The sequence below is a fragment of the Phaseolus vulgaris genome, chromosome 1, assembly GCF_051622355.1.
Source record: "Phaseolus vulgaris cultivar YP4 chromosome 1, ASM5162235v1, whole genome shotgun sequence".
Taxonomy (NCBI): Eukaryota; Viridiplantae; Streptophyta; class Magnoliopsida; order Fabales; family Fabaceae; genus Phaseolus; species Phaseolus vulgaris.
Genome location: NC_143498.1, coordinates 28,450,890 through 28,467,513, shown reverse-complemented (window position 1 = coordinate 28,467,513; position 16,624 = coordinate 28,450,890). Strand labels below are relative to the sequence as shown.

At 35.7% G+C, this 16,624-nt stretch overlaps 2 protein-coding genes across 4 annotated transcripts; both read left to right on the top strand.

The window, feature by feature from the left end:
* Positions 1–5,889: 5,889 nt before the first annotated feature.
* Positions 5,890–9,128, top strand: LOC137813786 (putative arabinosyltransferase ARAD1). The gene is made up of 2 exons (XM_068616217.2): positions 5,890–7,242; positions 8,321–9,128. The coding sequence occupies exons 1-2, from the start codon at positions 6,256–6,258 to the stop codon at positions 8,843–8,845; spliced, it is 1,512 nt and encodes a 503-aa protein (XP_068472318.2). The 5' UTR covers positions 5,890–6,255; the 3' UTR covers positions 8,846–9,128.
* A 372-nt stretch (positions 9,129–9,500) lies between these two features.
* LOC137813787 (S-sulfo-L-cysteine synthase (O-acetyl-L-serine-dependent), chloroplastic) lies at positions 9,501–14,208 on the top strand. 3 transcript variants are annotated; one of them, XM_090301347.1, is made up of 11 exons: positions 9,501–9,800; positions 9,941–10,050; positions 10,330–10,387; positions 10,531–10,794; positions 10,953–11,071; positions 11,604–11,655; positions 11,782–11,831; positions 12,124–12,183; positions 12,700–12,780; positions 13,650–13,834; positions 13,923–14,208. In XM_090301347.1, the coding sequence occupies exons 1-5, from the start codon at positions 9,579–9,581 to the stop codon at positions 11,046–11,048; spliced, it is 750 nt and encodes a 249-aa protein (XP_090157473.1). In that variant the 5' UTR covers positions 9,501–9,578; the 3' UTR covers positions 11,049–11,071; positions 11,604–11,655; positions 11,782–11,831; positions 12,124–12,183; positions 12,700–12,780; positions 13,650–13,834; positions 13,923–14,208. The 3 variants fall into 3 exon arrangements, with proteins under 3 accessions (XP_090157473.1, XP_068472319.1, XP_090157475.1); XM_068616218.2 differs by having other exon boundaries at positions 10,934–11,071; XM_090301349.1 differs by having other exon boundaries at positions 10,531–10,816.
* The last annotated feature ends 2,416 nt before the right edge of the window (positions 14,209–16,624 follow it).

The window sequence follows — 16,624 nt, the reverse complement described above, 5'->3', positions numbered from 1 at the left end:
AGATGGGTGGCTCCGCCGCTGCAGGTTGGGGGGAAGATTGTGTGTCAGCAATCTGTTCTTGTGTAGCTCCAGCAGCTGAGGCATTTGAAGGGAGAGCATCCCCAGCAGACTCAAAGGGTGTGGAGGCGTTGGGGGGTTCTCGGTGTAGTTGGGGCTGGTGCCTTCAGCTGCTGGTGGATCAGCTACAGTCGCCCTTTTTCTCTTGCAGATTAGCCTGCCTTCAGTGCTTTCGTCTTCCTCCTCATCTGACACCACTCTAGGGGTCTTCCTCTTAGCCCTTTTTGGTGGCAGCTTCTTTCGCTCAGGGGCAGGAAGAGCTATAGGAGGGGATGGGCCAACCTGTGGAGATCTGCCTTGGGCAACAGCGGCTTCTGTGGCAGAGTTGGGAATGGTTTGGGAGCCCGCCGCCAGATTATGAAGCTTGGCTATTGAGCGCAGTCTCGCCATATGCTCCTTTCCCAACATTGTATCTGCATAAAGAAATCAATGATCACAAACCAGTCCAGTTCAAGCAGTTGATGATGCACAGGAAAATAAGCAATGTGAACTAATGCATGAGTTAACCAGTCAAGACTACATGCAGATCAGAATGACACAAGCAACATTAATAAAAGATAGAGTGATGCGAACTCAGGGAAAGGGAAACTTGGAGATGAGGGGAAGACAAACCTATATGAAAGTCTAGTTGACTTTCATGGAATTCGTAGGCGATGATGGAGGAGGTGGCCAGGGTTATGTTGGAGGAGGCAACTCCTTTCCAGAAGCTGCATAGATCCTTGTCGAGCTCCCCCATCTTTTCTGGACTTCTAGCCCTCCTGAAGTTGTCCTTAGACTCCTTCTTTCCCTTGTTCACCCAGTACAAGGGAAATCTGTTGAGGAGGGTGGGGTCTTGGTCGTTGCAGCAAACACGCACAAATTTGCCTTTCCAGTCCTTGTAGGATTGCTGGAAGATGGAGAGGATGGACCTCCCAACAATCCCGTTGAGGCTGACCCATAGACGATCACCTGGGTTCTTGGCCTCGAACAAGAAGAGGAACACGTCCACGGAGGCTGGGTGCCCTAGGTGCGCGCAAACGATCTGGTACGCCCTGACGAATGCCCAGCTGTTGGGATGTAGTTGGGTGGGGGCTATGTCGAGCTTGGTCAAGAGCTCTCTCTCAAAGCGAGTGAAGGGGAAGAGGAGCTTGACCTTCTTGAACATGGTAGCATAGACGAAGCAGAAGGGTTCGCCATTGTTCCCCTGGTCGTCGGTGCAGATGGGCTCCCCAGGGTGACAAGGACGAACGGTCACCTTGTCATCATGCTCCTTGCTAAAGGAAAGATGAGCTTTATCACCTTTCTTGAGGTGAAGGACGTCAATGTCGGTGTTGATGGAAGAGGTCTCACCCAGCAAAGCTGAAGTGGCCCAAGGGTACAACTGTTCGTAATCAGAAGGGGGTCTCACAGCTACGCTGGTTTGAGGTGGGGTTGGTTGCGGTTGGTTGGGTCGAGAGGATGCGGGTCTCTCGACCTGGCTCGAAGGGACACTGGGATCCCTTGGTGAATTGCGAGAAGAGGAGGGGTTTCGCGAAGGGATGACCTTACAAGTTTTCGACGGAGGGTTTTGAGAAGATGGAGGAAGGTTTGGAGTGATTTTGGTGCGAGCCATCAGAAGAACTGCAAAGAAGATGAAAAAGGGAAGAGATGAGGGTTCATAAACAGAATGACTCGATTGAAAAGAAGAAAACGGAACGAACAAGGGGGGCTCGCAAAGAGAAAACTAGAAAACCTAAACGCAGAAAAAGGTAAAGCAAAGAACAAAACAGCCCACAACGTATGCTCCAGACAGTTAATGGATGATGCAAACCGATTAAAATGCAGCAAATGTCAGTGGGAGAGATAAAAGGTTACCTTTTGATGATCAAAGGTGTGTTGAGCAAGATGATGATCGAGGGAGACGAAGCGTTCGCTAAAGTGTTTCGGGAGTTTGGAATGAAGAAGAAGATAATGAAACAGTGAAGTGGCGCAAGTATTTTAAGAGTTTTGAACGTTGCAAGAAGCGCAAACGACAACAAATGACAGTCGTTGATAAGTCCACGCGTCGTTTGATTAAAGGGGGTTAGCGAAACGTCGAAAAAGTGAAATAGTACGGATGTCAGTATGCAAAGCCATGTAGATCGCCGAGAATACGACTTCTTAGTCTTTTCGCTGGACAAGTCCAAGCTTAAGATTTAGGGGCTTGTGTACCGGCCAGGTCATCGGGTATGATGACGTGGCATTAGGCGATCACGTGGAGCGTGCTTAGCGGGACACGTGGTCGAGAGAAAGGTGTGTAGTCGAGAAAGATGACATAATCGCCAGTCGTTGAAGCGGCATTCTCCAGTGCGCATAGTCGGTGGTAGCCATAGTTGTATAAAATCGCCGTATTTGGAGAACAGAAGATCAGGTGGTCAGGAATCGCCACAAGAGTCACATCGCCGGATTTCCCAGTAAACTTAGCTGAAACTGTTGGAGGTTCAGGCGAGTAAGTTCAGGCGTGTAAGTTCAGTAAAGATGTTTGTTACGTCAGCATAAAGCATGGAGGTTAAGAGACAAGGTGACCATGTCTCAGCACGAGTAGTGAGTTGGAGGAAACAGCTTGCTCATCGATGACGAGATTCCCAGAGTGGGCATTCGTCGATGGCGAGGTTTCCTTAGCTAGAACATGCATGGCGTGACAGTGAGGAAGGTGGCACCTGCGACAAGCGATATCACAGGGATGATGTACTTTGTTGCATCCGATACTCGCTTTGTCGGGTGGCGTTCCTGAGCGTGTTACGTGCTAGGATACACCTTGAATAGGAGACTTAGCCGCGTAATGGGATACAAGGAAATGGCGCTTAAGTTACTTCAGCCCAGATCGTGACACGTGTAGAGTTGGATGCGAGCCACGTGACCAAAGGTGTAACCGTCTGGAGAGAGAAAATGCTCAAGTATAAGAGGTAAACTTAAAAGAATTTGAGGGAGGTACGTTCATTATGACTCATTTTTCTTGTTGAGAACACTTGAGCACGGTTCTACAGCATCTAGTTTCCTCTCAGTTTTTGGGTGTTCCTGTTGCTGACTTGAGCGTCGGAGCGCCACCAGCCGCAGTGGCGCCATATTGTGTTTTCAGGTTCTCAGAGAGACAATCTGTAGCGTGGACTTGAAGCGCACGTGGTGTTAAAGCTGGTGAGGAAAGATCGTGACGAGGCATCGTTCTTGCGCTTGGTCAACCGGCATGATCAGTTTCTATTATTGTTAAATGGTTTCTAAATTGGTATCTAATTAGCAACCAAGGTTTTTGCTACCAAATTTAGAAACTAAATAATTGGTAGTGAAAACATTGGTAGCTAATTAGATTCCAGTTTAGAAACCATTTAACAATAATAGAAACTAATTAGAAACCATTTTTTTTAGTTTCTAAAATGGTCTCTAATTTAGTTACTATAACAACTAATTATTTTTTGTATCTAAAATTGGTTCCTATTTCATGTTTTTCTTGTAATGAACATAATAGCACCAACCCTCTCCTCATATGTCTCAAACCAACTCTTGTTTGAGAACATATGGAAAGTACAACCACAATCTAGAATAAATACTCTAGAGTAATCCCACTAATAGCATAACTCAAGCACCAAACAATCTTCATCAAACATTGGATTAGTTTAAACAGTAACAACCAAAGAATCTTTGTCTCATATGGACAATCTTTCTTCTAATGACCTGGTTCTTTGTAGTAATTACATATGTTTTTTGAATTGGCTTTACCTTTCAATTTCTTCCTATTCTTCTACCCCATGACAATGGTAGACACAATCAATTAAATGTGTTAGTTATGTTTGTATTGAGTTATAATATAACAAACAAATTAAGAACTACGAATGTAGCTATTATGTAATTCAATAAATGATGATCATCATGCGAAGTGGAATTAGAAGAGTTTGTACTGATTTATTATATTTTACTAATTTATTAATAAATAAACTATTTTAAAATTATTATGTCTTGTACGATTTTATGAATATATAGCTCTGTAACTATGAAGCAATTAACTACATCATATTGACAAGGGACAACATAATTTATTAACTTTTATAACATATTAGATTAGTTTTTAGACTTGATTAATTTCATAAATTTAGTATATGTTTTTATGTTAAAATAATTGTCCTTTGTAATATTTATTTTAAATTGTTTTTTTTATATCTTTTATAATGTTAGACAATTTTGAGTTATAAATGTCTTGCATTATATTAAGGAGAATTTCTAACATGATTATAAATGATAATAAACCTATATATTGTAAATTTTGTAATATTCTGATTGAATAAATTGTGACAAATAACATAAAATGGAATTAGTATTATAAAACCAACTAGTAAGGACGATAATTGTTACCATATGCTTGACACTTAAATCTAATTTAGGAAAAGGATGACCATATAAAATGATGATTGAATTGAAAATATAATTGTTATTATATATGATGACAATTCAAACCGATGTTGAAAATTCATATACCAACAATGACTTGATCAATAATGATTATTGAAAATATTGTTTTTATTGTAGATAAAACTCCCTTTTCCAATTATAGAATTTGGTCTGATGAGTGAGGAAATGCACACATGATCTTCTCCATGATAAGTTGTAACAGAGGGAAAGAGACCAACATTATTTCTTTTATGACTAATTAATTTTTGCATATTTCATTTAAAGGACTAAAAAATAATTTTGTTTTTGTGGAAGCCTAATTTGCGTAAGTATATTTTTTAAGGACTAAAAAATAATTGTATCAAATTGAGGAACTAAATGTATAATATCTTGAAATTAAATAACTGATCATACATAATATCTAATTATATTTTGTTTAATAGTTTTTAAATGTATATTTTAAAGTAAAAAATAGAACATGTTGGATTAAAATAGAGCTGAATTAAATTTAATTTTAAGTTTAAATTATCTTTAGTTCAAAATTGTTTTAAAATTTATTTCGGTTTTACTTATAATATAATTTCTCTTTTTAATTATGCTTTCTATTTCATTTATACAGTTGAAACCTGAAACCTTCTGTTTGGAATCAAGTTGAACTCTTTTTGAATCAGTAATATATGTCTGTAAGAGAGTGGTTTAGATTTAAGAGTTGACATTTAATTTTGAAAATCTCATAAATTTTGCGATAAAACTGAAAATTTATTTTGTAAACAAGATTTTTTTTTTTAGCTTTCAAAACCCACAATTTGAAACTGTATTACACAAAAGGTAATTGATTCAAGATTCTCAGGTTTTAACTTTTTTAATAATACTTAAGACACGCGTTGAGATAATTTTTTTTAACAGTTTTAAGTGAAGAAAAATAAAATATATTTTTTAGAAAAATAATATAAAAGATTACAATTTAAATTATACATTGAATATTTATATTAATAGATTTTATCCACTTTCTTAATTGGACTCGAGTTTATGTTTATAAATTATTGTTATTTTGACTTCTAAATAATATAAAGACTTTTTAGGATAACGGTATCAAGTTTTCATGATGAGGATAAACTTGAGATTACTTGGTGGGGGAGAGACAAACTTCAAATACTCTAATTTTAATTTACATAAATTTTATTATTTGTTCTATTTTTTCATATTTTTTATTTTCATTATCTAACTGATTTCCAAGTTGGAATTAAATTGCAGGAGTTTATGAATTAATTTTGTTTAAAAAGATAAAGAAAATAAGAAAGTTGAAATATTTTTGAATTGCGGTTAAAATTAGCGATAAGATAAAGAATAGCAATTAATTGGGTTTCGAAAGTTATACGTGTTGGTGAGATTACACGGCACGGTGTAGTTATGGAGAGTACTACTAATACTAAACTAATATTGGCACATACTTTCACGTTAAACTTTTCTACTATTTTCATATCACAAAATTGTCTCCTTCTGAAATCGACGATGCAAAGAGTTGTTTCAGATTGATTCATTTGTACCAAAAACGTGGAGACCCTTTAACCGAGTAGAACGCTTCCACAGTTAGACCCTATTCTCTCGCTCTTATATCTATCACACACACACAATAAACAAAGAGAAACAACACCAATTACAAACTCTTCTTCTTCTTCTTCTTCTTCTTCTTCTTCTTTTCTTCTGTCACCAGCAACAACCATTCATGGACCCTTATGGCTATTTTATGTGATTGTGACTGTTTCAGACACCAAACATCACTTGGTTCCAACTCTGATTGATTGGAATGCTGTTGTTACAATGGTTGAGAGAACCGTGCCTGGCTCTGCCATCAAGGTTGTTTCAAAGAAGACCTTGTGTTTTTTCTTTGCAATGACAACGTTGTTGTTCATGTTGTCGTGGTTGTTTGTTCTGCGTTCCACGCGCCCGGATGCCACGTCTAACTCCAGCCTTTTCTCTTCCTCCAACGACGCATATTCTGATCCAGTGCAGCAAAAAAATGAAGAAGTAGAAACTTCGTTTGGTAATAGAGCAATACTCGGTGACAGTATACAAGCAGCAGCAACGACGACAGCAACACATGATGGGGCACAACAACAATTACAACAATACGTGCCGGAAGAACAAGATGTGAAATGCAAACCAAGTATGCTGAGAGTTTTCATGTATGATTTGCCTCCTGAGTTCCATTTTGGACTATTGGATTGGAAGCCTCAAGAGAATGCTAACGGTGTTTGGCCTGATATCAAAGCTGTATCACCCCATTACCCTGGAGGGTTGAATTTGCAGCATAGTATAGAGTATTGGCTAACTATGGATCTTCTTGCTTCAGAACTACCTGAAGCTGAAGCACCATCTAAAGCAAAGAGTGTGATGAGAGTTAGAAACTCTAGTGAAGCGGATGTAATATTTGTGCCATTTTTTTCCTCTCTTTGTTATAATCGGTTTTCTAAAACTGGCCTACATGAGAAGAGAAGCAGGAACAAGGTGCTGCAGGAAAAGTTGGTGAATTATGTTACAGCACAAGAGGAATGGAAGAGGTCAGGGGGGAAGGACCATGTCATCTTGGCTCACCATCCAAATAGTATGTTAGATGCAAGAACTAAGTTGTGGCCAGGAACTTTCATACTCTCAGATTTTGGGAGGTATCCTCCCAATGTAGCCAATGTTGAGAAAGATGTGATTGCACCTTACAAACATGTGGTTGGATCCTATGATAATGATCAATCCAGTTTTGATAGCCGTCCAATATTGCTGTACTTCCAAGGAGCTATATACAGAAAAGATGTATGTTTCTTTCACTCTCTGATGTCTTGGTTTTTTAGTTTGTTGAATCTTTCCTTTCTGTCTTTACATCATAATTTTGTATCAGACCAACAAGTTGTTGAATCTCTTTCCTTTCATTCTTCATTTTTGTTTGATGCAATATCAATATTCAGCACAACTAATTCTTTGTTTGGAAAAACTGTGTTTTAATTGGTCAGCTTTGTTACATAATTGTACACAACTACTAGATGTTGGCACTTTAAAGGGGGTAAATGCAGAGGCTAGAGTTGTGTTTTATTGACAAAACTAGAACTTTGAATAGTTTGTCTTGTAAACCCACCTCCATCCTCTGCATAATGAATACATAATGCAGTTAACAAAATTATTTCCTGGATTTATCTGGAATAATTTTTATTACTCTGCTAATGTTTAATGTTTAGGTATTTCTGTTCTAAAATGCTCCTCAGATTGCATCACATACACAAGGGCTAAAGTATTCTTAACTTATTTTTATTTTCTATAAATAAAATCAATATCTCATAGCTGCAGATGAAATTAATGAAATGATCTCATATTTTCAGCTTATGCTGAGAACCACAGGTTCTCTTTTGAAACTTCACACCTATAAGTTGTTGTGTCATAATATCTCTCATAATGTTTACTTGGTGAACATTCATTTATGGATGCAGTTGGTATCAGTCATGTTAAGAAACACTTGACATTCTTAGTTGCCACATTACAAAACAATACTTCGTACATATGGTCTCGTATATAAGTTTTCTAACACCAGCATTAATGGACACAAATAGCTAACAATGTCCTCTAACATTATGGACATTATGAGCTAAAAGTAAAAACTGATATATTTATAAAAAAAATTGTATTCAAATCTATCTTGTAATTAAAATTTTGTGTTCCATTTTGATAATCCTTGTTAGACAGATAATTAGGTGAAACTCAAAATCTGATAGGAGATAAGTTTAAAGGTACTCTTGAAACCACATGAAACTTGTGTAGTTTCATTTTCTAAGCTTTTGAAATATTGTATGTAAATCGGTTGAGCTGAAGTTGAGCCTGTTTTGTTCTCATACTGATTCAGGGAGGTCATGTTCGGCATGAGCTATACTATCTTCTGAAAAGCGAAAAGGATGTGCATTTTTCATTTGGGAGTGTTCAAAAGGGTGGAGTGAAAAAAGCCACAGAAGGCATGCGTTCTTCCAAGTTCTGCCTGAACATAGCTGGAGACACCCCTTCATCAAACCGCTTGTTTGATGCCATAGCCAGTCACTGTGTCCCTGTGATCATCAGTGACGAAATCGAGCTGCCATACGAGGATGTCCTTGACTACTCTGAGTTCTGCATATTTGTGCGCACCAGAGACGCCCTGAAAAAGAGGTATCTGATAAACTTCATGAGGAGCATTGGGGAGGAAGAATGGACCAAGATGTGGAACAGGTTGAAAGAGGTTGAGAGTTTCTTTGAGTTTCAGTTCCCTTCCAAGGAGGGTGATGCTGTCCAAATGATTTGGCAGGCTGTGAAACGCAAGGTTCCTTTCATGAAGTTGAAAACTAACAGGTCTAGAAGGTTTTTCAGATCAATACCTGCAGCAGCTAAATACAAATAAATGCATGCTTCTTTGTTTGGATTGTGACCATAGATATCGTGGGAAATGACTTTAGGTTTGCCCTTTAGAAATGTTAGAATATGAACATCCCATAGTTATATTATATACGTTTGTAGAGATGATTTTTCTGTTCACAATGTATTGTAACCTTCTTACTTACCTGACTCATAGGAAAGAGGATTTAGCCAATTTGGTAACACTTCTTGGGGATGTACAATCAAACTGTGTTTGCTCTTGATTTCATGAACCTTTATCTTGCTGAGTCATCAACGTTTTAGTTCTACTTGTGAAGATTTTCTTAAAAGATTTTGTGTAAGAATCTTTGATCAAAACATATTATAGTGTATTTTAATTCTTAAAAGAAAAATACCTCTTAAGCAAATCAAAATCTAAACATAATCATTATTATTTTAGTAGAGTGGATAGCAAGTATTCCTATTCATTATTTTAATATGCATATATTTATTATTTATATAGGCTACTTTTATGCAATAAAAAATCATTCTATCGTCATTTACATTAATAAATAATAAAATGTTAAATTTTAATTCATATGTTAATTTTTTTTATTTTATATTTGTTAGTTAATTTGTTGTTTAGTGTAGATAATGGTTTTAGCAATTAGGAAATGGGTCCAAAAAGAGTTGAAACTTGCACACGTGCCAATAGATGATGGAAGAATAAAAATAACAAAACCCATCTTAAATCTTAAAGAAAGTGAGTGTGTCTAAGAATGAAAATGGCGCTATCTTCTTCATCACCGTGTTGGTGTTCTCCCCCTCCACCGCTTCCTCCTTTCGTCCAACCACACCGTTTTGTTACTGTCAAACCCTATACTCGTTCTCAACCACACCACACCCTCGCCGCCGCCCCGGCCACCAGACCTTCTACTCCGTTAGTGCACTCCACCAGACAAGGGTTTGACACCGTCAACATTGCCGAAGATGTCACTCAGGTTCCTTCCTACTTCCCTTCGCAATTTCAACACATTTTTTATTGCTGCTGTAACATTTTAATTTAACCATTTAGTTAATTACTTCATGTTTCTGCAATTTCTTCTGTTTTAGTTTTTAACGATTTTACGAATTTGTGCAGTTGATTGGAAATACGCCTATGGTTTACCTGAATAAAGTTACGGAGGGTTGTGTGGCTAACATTGCTGCCAAACTCGAGTCTATGCAACCTTGTCGCAGTGTTAAGGACAGGTAGTAGGTTACAACGATGCATACACACACATATACATATGTTCGCTGATGCTCTATTGACTTAAAAAAGGAGATGAGGTTCTTCTTAAGTATCTTAAGAGAATTTTTTTTAACTTGTGCCGTAAACTAATTTTAACTTATAAAAAAACTTATTTCATTTTTTTAAATTATTTTCCTCTCCTAGAGGGACTTCATTTGATTAGAAGTTTTCCACATTGCATGATTTTCACTTTGCAATTTCTTTTATGTATTAATATCTGTTATTATTCAAAATGTCAGAATTGGCTATAGTATGTTATCCAATGCTGAAGAGATTGGAACAATTTCTCCGGAGAAGGTAAATAATGAATATCTTTTGTGTACGGATCAATGTAATATTTGCTATTTTTAAACTTACTGTATTGTGATGTAATAGTTTGTTCAAATCCAAGGCATTGAATCTTGAATTTTCTTTACGTTCCTAATCATGTATTCTCGCAGACCGTTTTGGTTGAACCAACTACGGGAAATACAGGACTTGGCATTGCTTTTGTTGCAGCAACAAAAGGGTACAAACTTATAGTCACAATGCCTGCTTCTGTTAACATTGAGAGGAGAATCCTTTTACGTGCATTTGGTGCAGAGGTTATTTTGACTGATGCTGAGAAGGGGTTAAAAGGGGCAGTTGACAAAGCTGAAGAAATTGTACGCAGAACGCCTGACGCTTACATGTTTCGACAGTTTGATAATATGACTAATACCAAGGTTAAGTGTTAATGCATCTGCTGTAAGACCTTCAACTTATTACTCTCTGTATTTTGAATTATTTAGTGCATTAGTGAAAATAGAAATTACAATATAAATTAAGTTGCGTGTTATTAAGATTTATATGCACAAATTACAGATACACTTCGAAACTACAGGGCCAGAGATATGGGAGGATACCCTGGGTAATGTTGATGTATTGGTTGCCGGGATTGGAACTGGTGGCACCATTACGGGCACCGGACGTTATCTGAAAATGATGAACCAAAATATAGAGGTTTGATATTCATTTTATATGCGTTTACTTGTTATTTCAATTTGAATGATATATACTTATTGGTCCTGTGGTACTAACTCCCACTACTAAGTATATCATTTCCTGAATTCAAATCCCATAATCATCACTTCTTTTGTATTAAAAGAAATTTTATGTAGTTATTGAATTAGTCAGCTTGCACTTTATATTTCTCATATTCCAAACCTCTAGGAACTTGGCTCTGTATTTCTTTGTTGGCAGAGAGAGGGAGAGGGACGGAGAGTGAATAAGGAAGGAAAAAAGATCCAGAAGAAACACAAAAAATATTAGTTTGACTATTCCAACTTACATTTGATTAAACCATGAATTGTAGGAAACATTGTCCGGGATGACTTAAATTGTGTCGTTTGTGTGACATGCCTGGGTGTATTATTAGGCTTATGATAGACAATTATTGGCTTGTGCTTCTTACATGTTATGTGAAAGTAATGCTTTATCTGTTCTATTTTGTTTAACCTAGTGTTAAAAATGTGGTATATTGTGTCTTGCATAGGTGGTTGGGGTGGAACCTGCAGACAGAGGTGTAGTTTCGGGTGACAGTCCTGGTATGAATATTTTACAAAGTTTATGAATTGTATATTGGCCTCTCTTCAGATTATTAGTTTCTAGGCCAATATTCACATAAAACATATTTTCTTGTCAGCTTCTGACTGTAAGAGAGTTTATTGTAGGTTTCATGCCAAGCATTTTGGATGTCAAACTGCTTGATGAGGTTATCAAGGTAAAAAGAAGTTATTGTCCTCTCACTTTCTCTTTATCTCTTTATTTCTCTTTGGATTTGGTATTTCTATACTAAGGAACAACAAGCTTTGTTTCATGAATTTAGGTCATTAGTTCAATTTTGGAGTCATCTACATATGATTTAATTGCTTTATCTGGAGTGTCATCAACTAAACTCTTTCCAGTTATTTCTTTAGTGGCTTTTCTTTTCTAATTATGCAGTGTTGTTATCTTATAATTTGCAGAAATAGATTATTCAAAGTAATTAATTATCTTAACACATGAAAGAACAGGTTACAAATGTTGAAGCTATTGAAATGGCAAGGAGATTGGCATTGAAAGAAGGTTTACTGGTAAATATTGAGTATACCCTTATTCTAGTCCTTGAGACTGTAACTGTTGGTCACTTTGTCCTTTACTTCACAAAATCCTTACTTTATTCGACAAAAAAGTAATTCATTGTAGTGCCTTTTCACTTCATTTCCACGTTCCATTTCATTGAAAAGTAGTAAATGAAAATTTTGCATAGTTAAGGATCTAACTGACGGATGCTTACTAGTTAAAATACTAGAATGCGGGTTTACTAGTAAATATCTTTCTATATAATTTGTTTTTATGTTTCATATCTTAATATCAATTGTCAGCAAACTCTTACAATATTTTGATATTATGAATGCCTATAAACTGAAGAATGTGATCTGCATTTAGCTTTCCATGTATATTTTGTCTGCATATTAAATATTGGTTTGACATTTTTTCATGCTTAGTTTTGTATGTTGCTGGTTATTGCAAGTCATTATAAACTACCAAGTTGTGGTTTATAATTTTCAGAATGGATTTTATCATAATTAATTCAAATTTCTGTCTAGGTTGGGATTTCTTCAGGAGCTGCAGCTGCTGCTGCCATAAATTTAGCAAGACGGCCTGAGAATTCTGGGAAACTTATTGTGGTGAGTTTATTTCCAATTTCTCAAATATTTTGGCTTTCTTTTGTTGTTTCCATTAGATTTATTGGACATATTTTATATAAGAATAGGTATTGAAAATTGAATTAATAGAATAAAATGAAACTTAGAGATTTTCTCTCACAAACAACTAATATGTGTTCTGCCTAGAGACATGTCTCTCTCTGATCACTTTAGTGCTTGTGTTTAGCTTGAGTTGTTGAATGTTGAACTCAGTAGTTTATTATGCTTTTTTGCGTCTTCCACTACAAGAAATATTGATGTTAGCCTCCCCAAAAAACCCACACAAAGACTAAAAGGGAGACACTAAATAGAGTCTCCCTTTTAGTCTTTGTGTGGGTTTTTTAGGGAGACTATCATCAATATTTCTTGTAGTGTTCTTTGGTCCCGACCTCCCAGGATATGTTGTTTGTTAAGCATGCTTATTCTTTGCTATTCTTTTCTCCTTTTTAATTAGATTATTATGACTCCCTGCAAAATTAGCCTCTTCTATCTGAGCAAAATTTCTGTGGAATCATGATACTTCTGTCTTCATTTGGTTTTAAAAATTGCAATATCAATGGCTAAGGGCAAATTGAATTTGGGACAGACGGAAGTTGGTTTTCTGTGCTTCTGTTGATAGAACTGGCAATTGACGGCAAAACATTAAAGTGTAACAATAAATAAGTGCATAGGAAACTTGGCTTGATGTTGCCCAAGAATTAGCAAAGTTGGAAATTTAGAGAGCACAAGTGTAGTGTATACATAATTCATGAATTTAGATGTTCTATTTTACTACTTTCCTGATAAATTATTCTTTTATCTACCAATAAAGCCATTGATTCTTTCTTCACCACTTATTTTGGACATTGAAGGTTATTTTTCCGAGTTTCGGTGAGAGATATATTTCTACTGCTCTCTTCCAATCTATCTACGAAGAGGTTCAGAAAATGTAAAATTTAGATTCTACCTTAACGAGGACAATAGCCAATTGAAGATTGAAGCTGCTCTCATGGCACTGCCATTCAAAGAAGTAGCAGCTGCCTTTTGCTTTGTATAGGTATATATATTCACACTGTTGGATAGAATCAATGTTACTAGATAAACCTGTCTTCTGTATGTTTTAATCTTTGGATTTTATGCATCAGATGCATGATTCCAACAAAGCACAATTTTGAAGCTGAGGTCTTTCACGAAGCTAAATGGGGGAACTTACATGATGTACAATGTCTTATGTATTTTCATTTTTTTTAGTGGTAATCTAGCGTGGTCTATTCTTTTCGTTATTCTTCACTTTCCCTTCCCCAATATCAATGATGAATAGTATTCAAATGTCCTGCAGAATGGTTAGCATTCTTTTTCCTATTTACTATTATCAGACTATGTATTTTATATATTATGTAGATATGGAAGCATTACGGTTTGTCTGGTTGACGATGGTTTGTCAGTGTTCTATACCATTGTTTACTCACCAAATTAGTGCTTCCGTACCCATTATATCTTCTCAGAATGACAAAGAAAGAACTATATTTCAAAGCATCGAATGTAAGGGGAAAATTCCTTTGTGCTTTACTTTATTAGTGATAATTTAAGTTTACGAGTTTCAATTCAAAAACTTTTTTCCAAAATGAGTTTCAACAGGGTTAGTTACACTAGTTTTCATCCAGAAAAGTTGTGTCTAGCACGAGGGTACTTGATCTCTTTGCTTATCAACCGCTGGATATAATAAAAAGTAAACAAACGGTTAGGATAGCTTTCATTTGCCCGGTTGCACCGATTATGTATGAAGTATGAAAGATTTGCCACTACTCCCAGTTTTGTGATGATTACAAATAAATCTCATCTCTCCAAGACAAAATCCATAGCAGGCGTTTCAATCTACTGTCGATCCATAGACTGAAAAAAAGTACTAATAGTTGTATAATTTAAAAAAATAAAAATATAAGTAATTGCCTCCTTAATTTTTGCAGAAAATAGACCAACCTGAGCTTGTATGTATTAAAATAAAAATGCAAAATAGTCGCATTAAATTATCAATCTTGATGAGTATGTTGTAAGTAGTCCATGTTGTCTATGCCATAAGCTGTTTTGCATTCTCTTATTTATAAAATATGCATGATTTTTAAAATTACATGTAATGGTGAATTTAATTTGGAAAGTCTTGCACCCAACACGAATTCTTCTTTCAGGGTTAAAAACTGATATGGAATTACAAAAGTACTTTAAAATTCCATGAGTTTAAGTATACCCATATTTTTCCTTATATCATTTCCAACCGGAAGCAAACTATTCAAGAAAATGGGGGTTCCATTGTGAACTGACCATTTGTCATAACCCTTTACCCGAAAAACTTTTGCTAAATGAACTTCTGAGAACTTGCAATCTTTTTTTTTTTTTTGAATTTAATGTCTTTTTTCCTCTATTCCTTCTCTTGGATTGAATTGTCAGTTGATGTCTGCTCTATTGGGGTTAGGGAGGAATAGAGCAACCACGAGTTCTCATGTTCAATCTTGTTGCTCCCACCATCTATATATAACTATAGCAGCTTTAAAATATAGAGACCTATAGAGCAATCTTTCATCATCAGCCCCATGTGATTGCAGACAAAAGTCTGTTTAGTGATGCTTAATCTTGTCCTACATGTTTATAACATACTTTTTTTATGAAAGTGATAGAAATGTTGGACGATTACATTTCTTAATTGCATTAGAAATATTTCTATACATGATCTATTCGAAGCTTTTATTTGATAACTTTATCACATGAACCACTATTTTAGTTAAAAGCAGTTTTTTTATAAATCTGTTTAACTTTTTTTACTTTGAATTGGTTCTGAAATCACCTCAGCATGGACAAACCGAAGACAACACTAACACAAACTTGCATTTCTGAAGTGATTGTGAGCATTACTCTAATTTTGTGCTATTGATGGTCCAGGCGGGGCTAGGGACAATGTGGTGCTTTGGACCATGGAGATGAGATTGAGAAGACAACTCCAGAAGAAATTGATTACTCGGAAGGTTCACTTGGGTTTTTATATATTATATCTAAATACATTTATTTGTTTATATTGATTGCAATATGTTTTTCTCAAACTCAAGTCCTTTGACTATTGTTGCAATTTTAAGTTCTTTCTCGGATGGTATGCTATTTCTGATTTACCTAATTTATTTGCAGGTAAATTCAAAGCTTGATGAAGAAGGCAATGATGATGTTTTGAAGATGTAATAACAAAAACACAGGGAGATAACTGAAAGTTACCATGGAAAATTTAATGCAGAAAATTGTTATCTTAGTAGCTGCTGCTATTTGACAATTGGCTGTTCATATACTCTTATCAGTTTTTTGGCAATTCATATTTTTCATGTTTGCATTCCTAAAATCTTAATGTACAATGGTAAAATCCGTATGATTTTGGTGAAAATTTATTACATCTAACACTTTAAAAATGTCCATCGGTTGTACCACGTGCTTTCTGAAGTTGACAGGTGCAGATTATAGGATTTCCAAATTGAATTTGATTAAGAAGAACAATTACACAATGAATTTCATATTAACACTCAGCACTATTTGGAGATACTATTGTTGGTTATTATCTCATCTAAATTACTATGAAAAAGAGATATTGGGAAATAATTAATTATGAACCAAAATATTAGTGACACGGATTTGAGTGACTATATAGCAGTTTGCCCATTTTTCATCTCTGATAAGAATCATAATTCAAGTTTAAAAACATTTGGTTCACCTGTAATTAACAAGCTGTCTCACCAAGTCCATTCTAGCATACAACGATGTCATGATTACCAAATTTGTCTTTTCTAAAATGAGGTACTGTTAAAATTTGAAC

What these genes read in the sequence shown, in the direction of transcription:
- LOC137813786 (XM_068616217.2), top strand. Translation starts at nt 6,256, where the DNA reads ATGGTTGAGAGAACCGTGCCTGGCTCTGCCATCAAGGTTGTTTCAAAG. An exon ending in GAGCTATATACAGAAAAGAT is followed by an intron (nt 7,243 to 8,320) that starts GTATGTTTCTTT and finishes ATACTGATTCAG; the next exon opens with GGAGGTCATGTTCGGCATGA.
- LOC137813787 (XM_068616218.2), top strand. Translation starts at nt 9,579, where the DNA reads ATGAAAATGGCGCTATCTTCTTCATCACCGTGTTGGTGTTCTCCCCCT. An exon ending in TGTCGCAGTGTTAAGGACAG is followed by an intron (nt 10,051 to 10,329) that starts GTAGTAGGTTAC and finishes TCAAAATGTCAG; the next exon opens with AATTGGCTATAGTATGTTAT. An exon ending in AGTTTCGGGTGACAGTCCTG is followed by an intron (nt 11,656 to 11,781) that starts GTATGAATATTT and finishes AGTTTATTGTAG; the next exon opens with GTTTCATGCCAAGCATTTTG.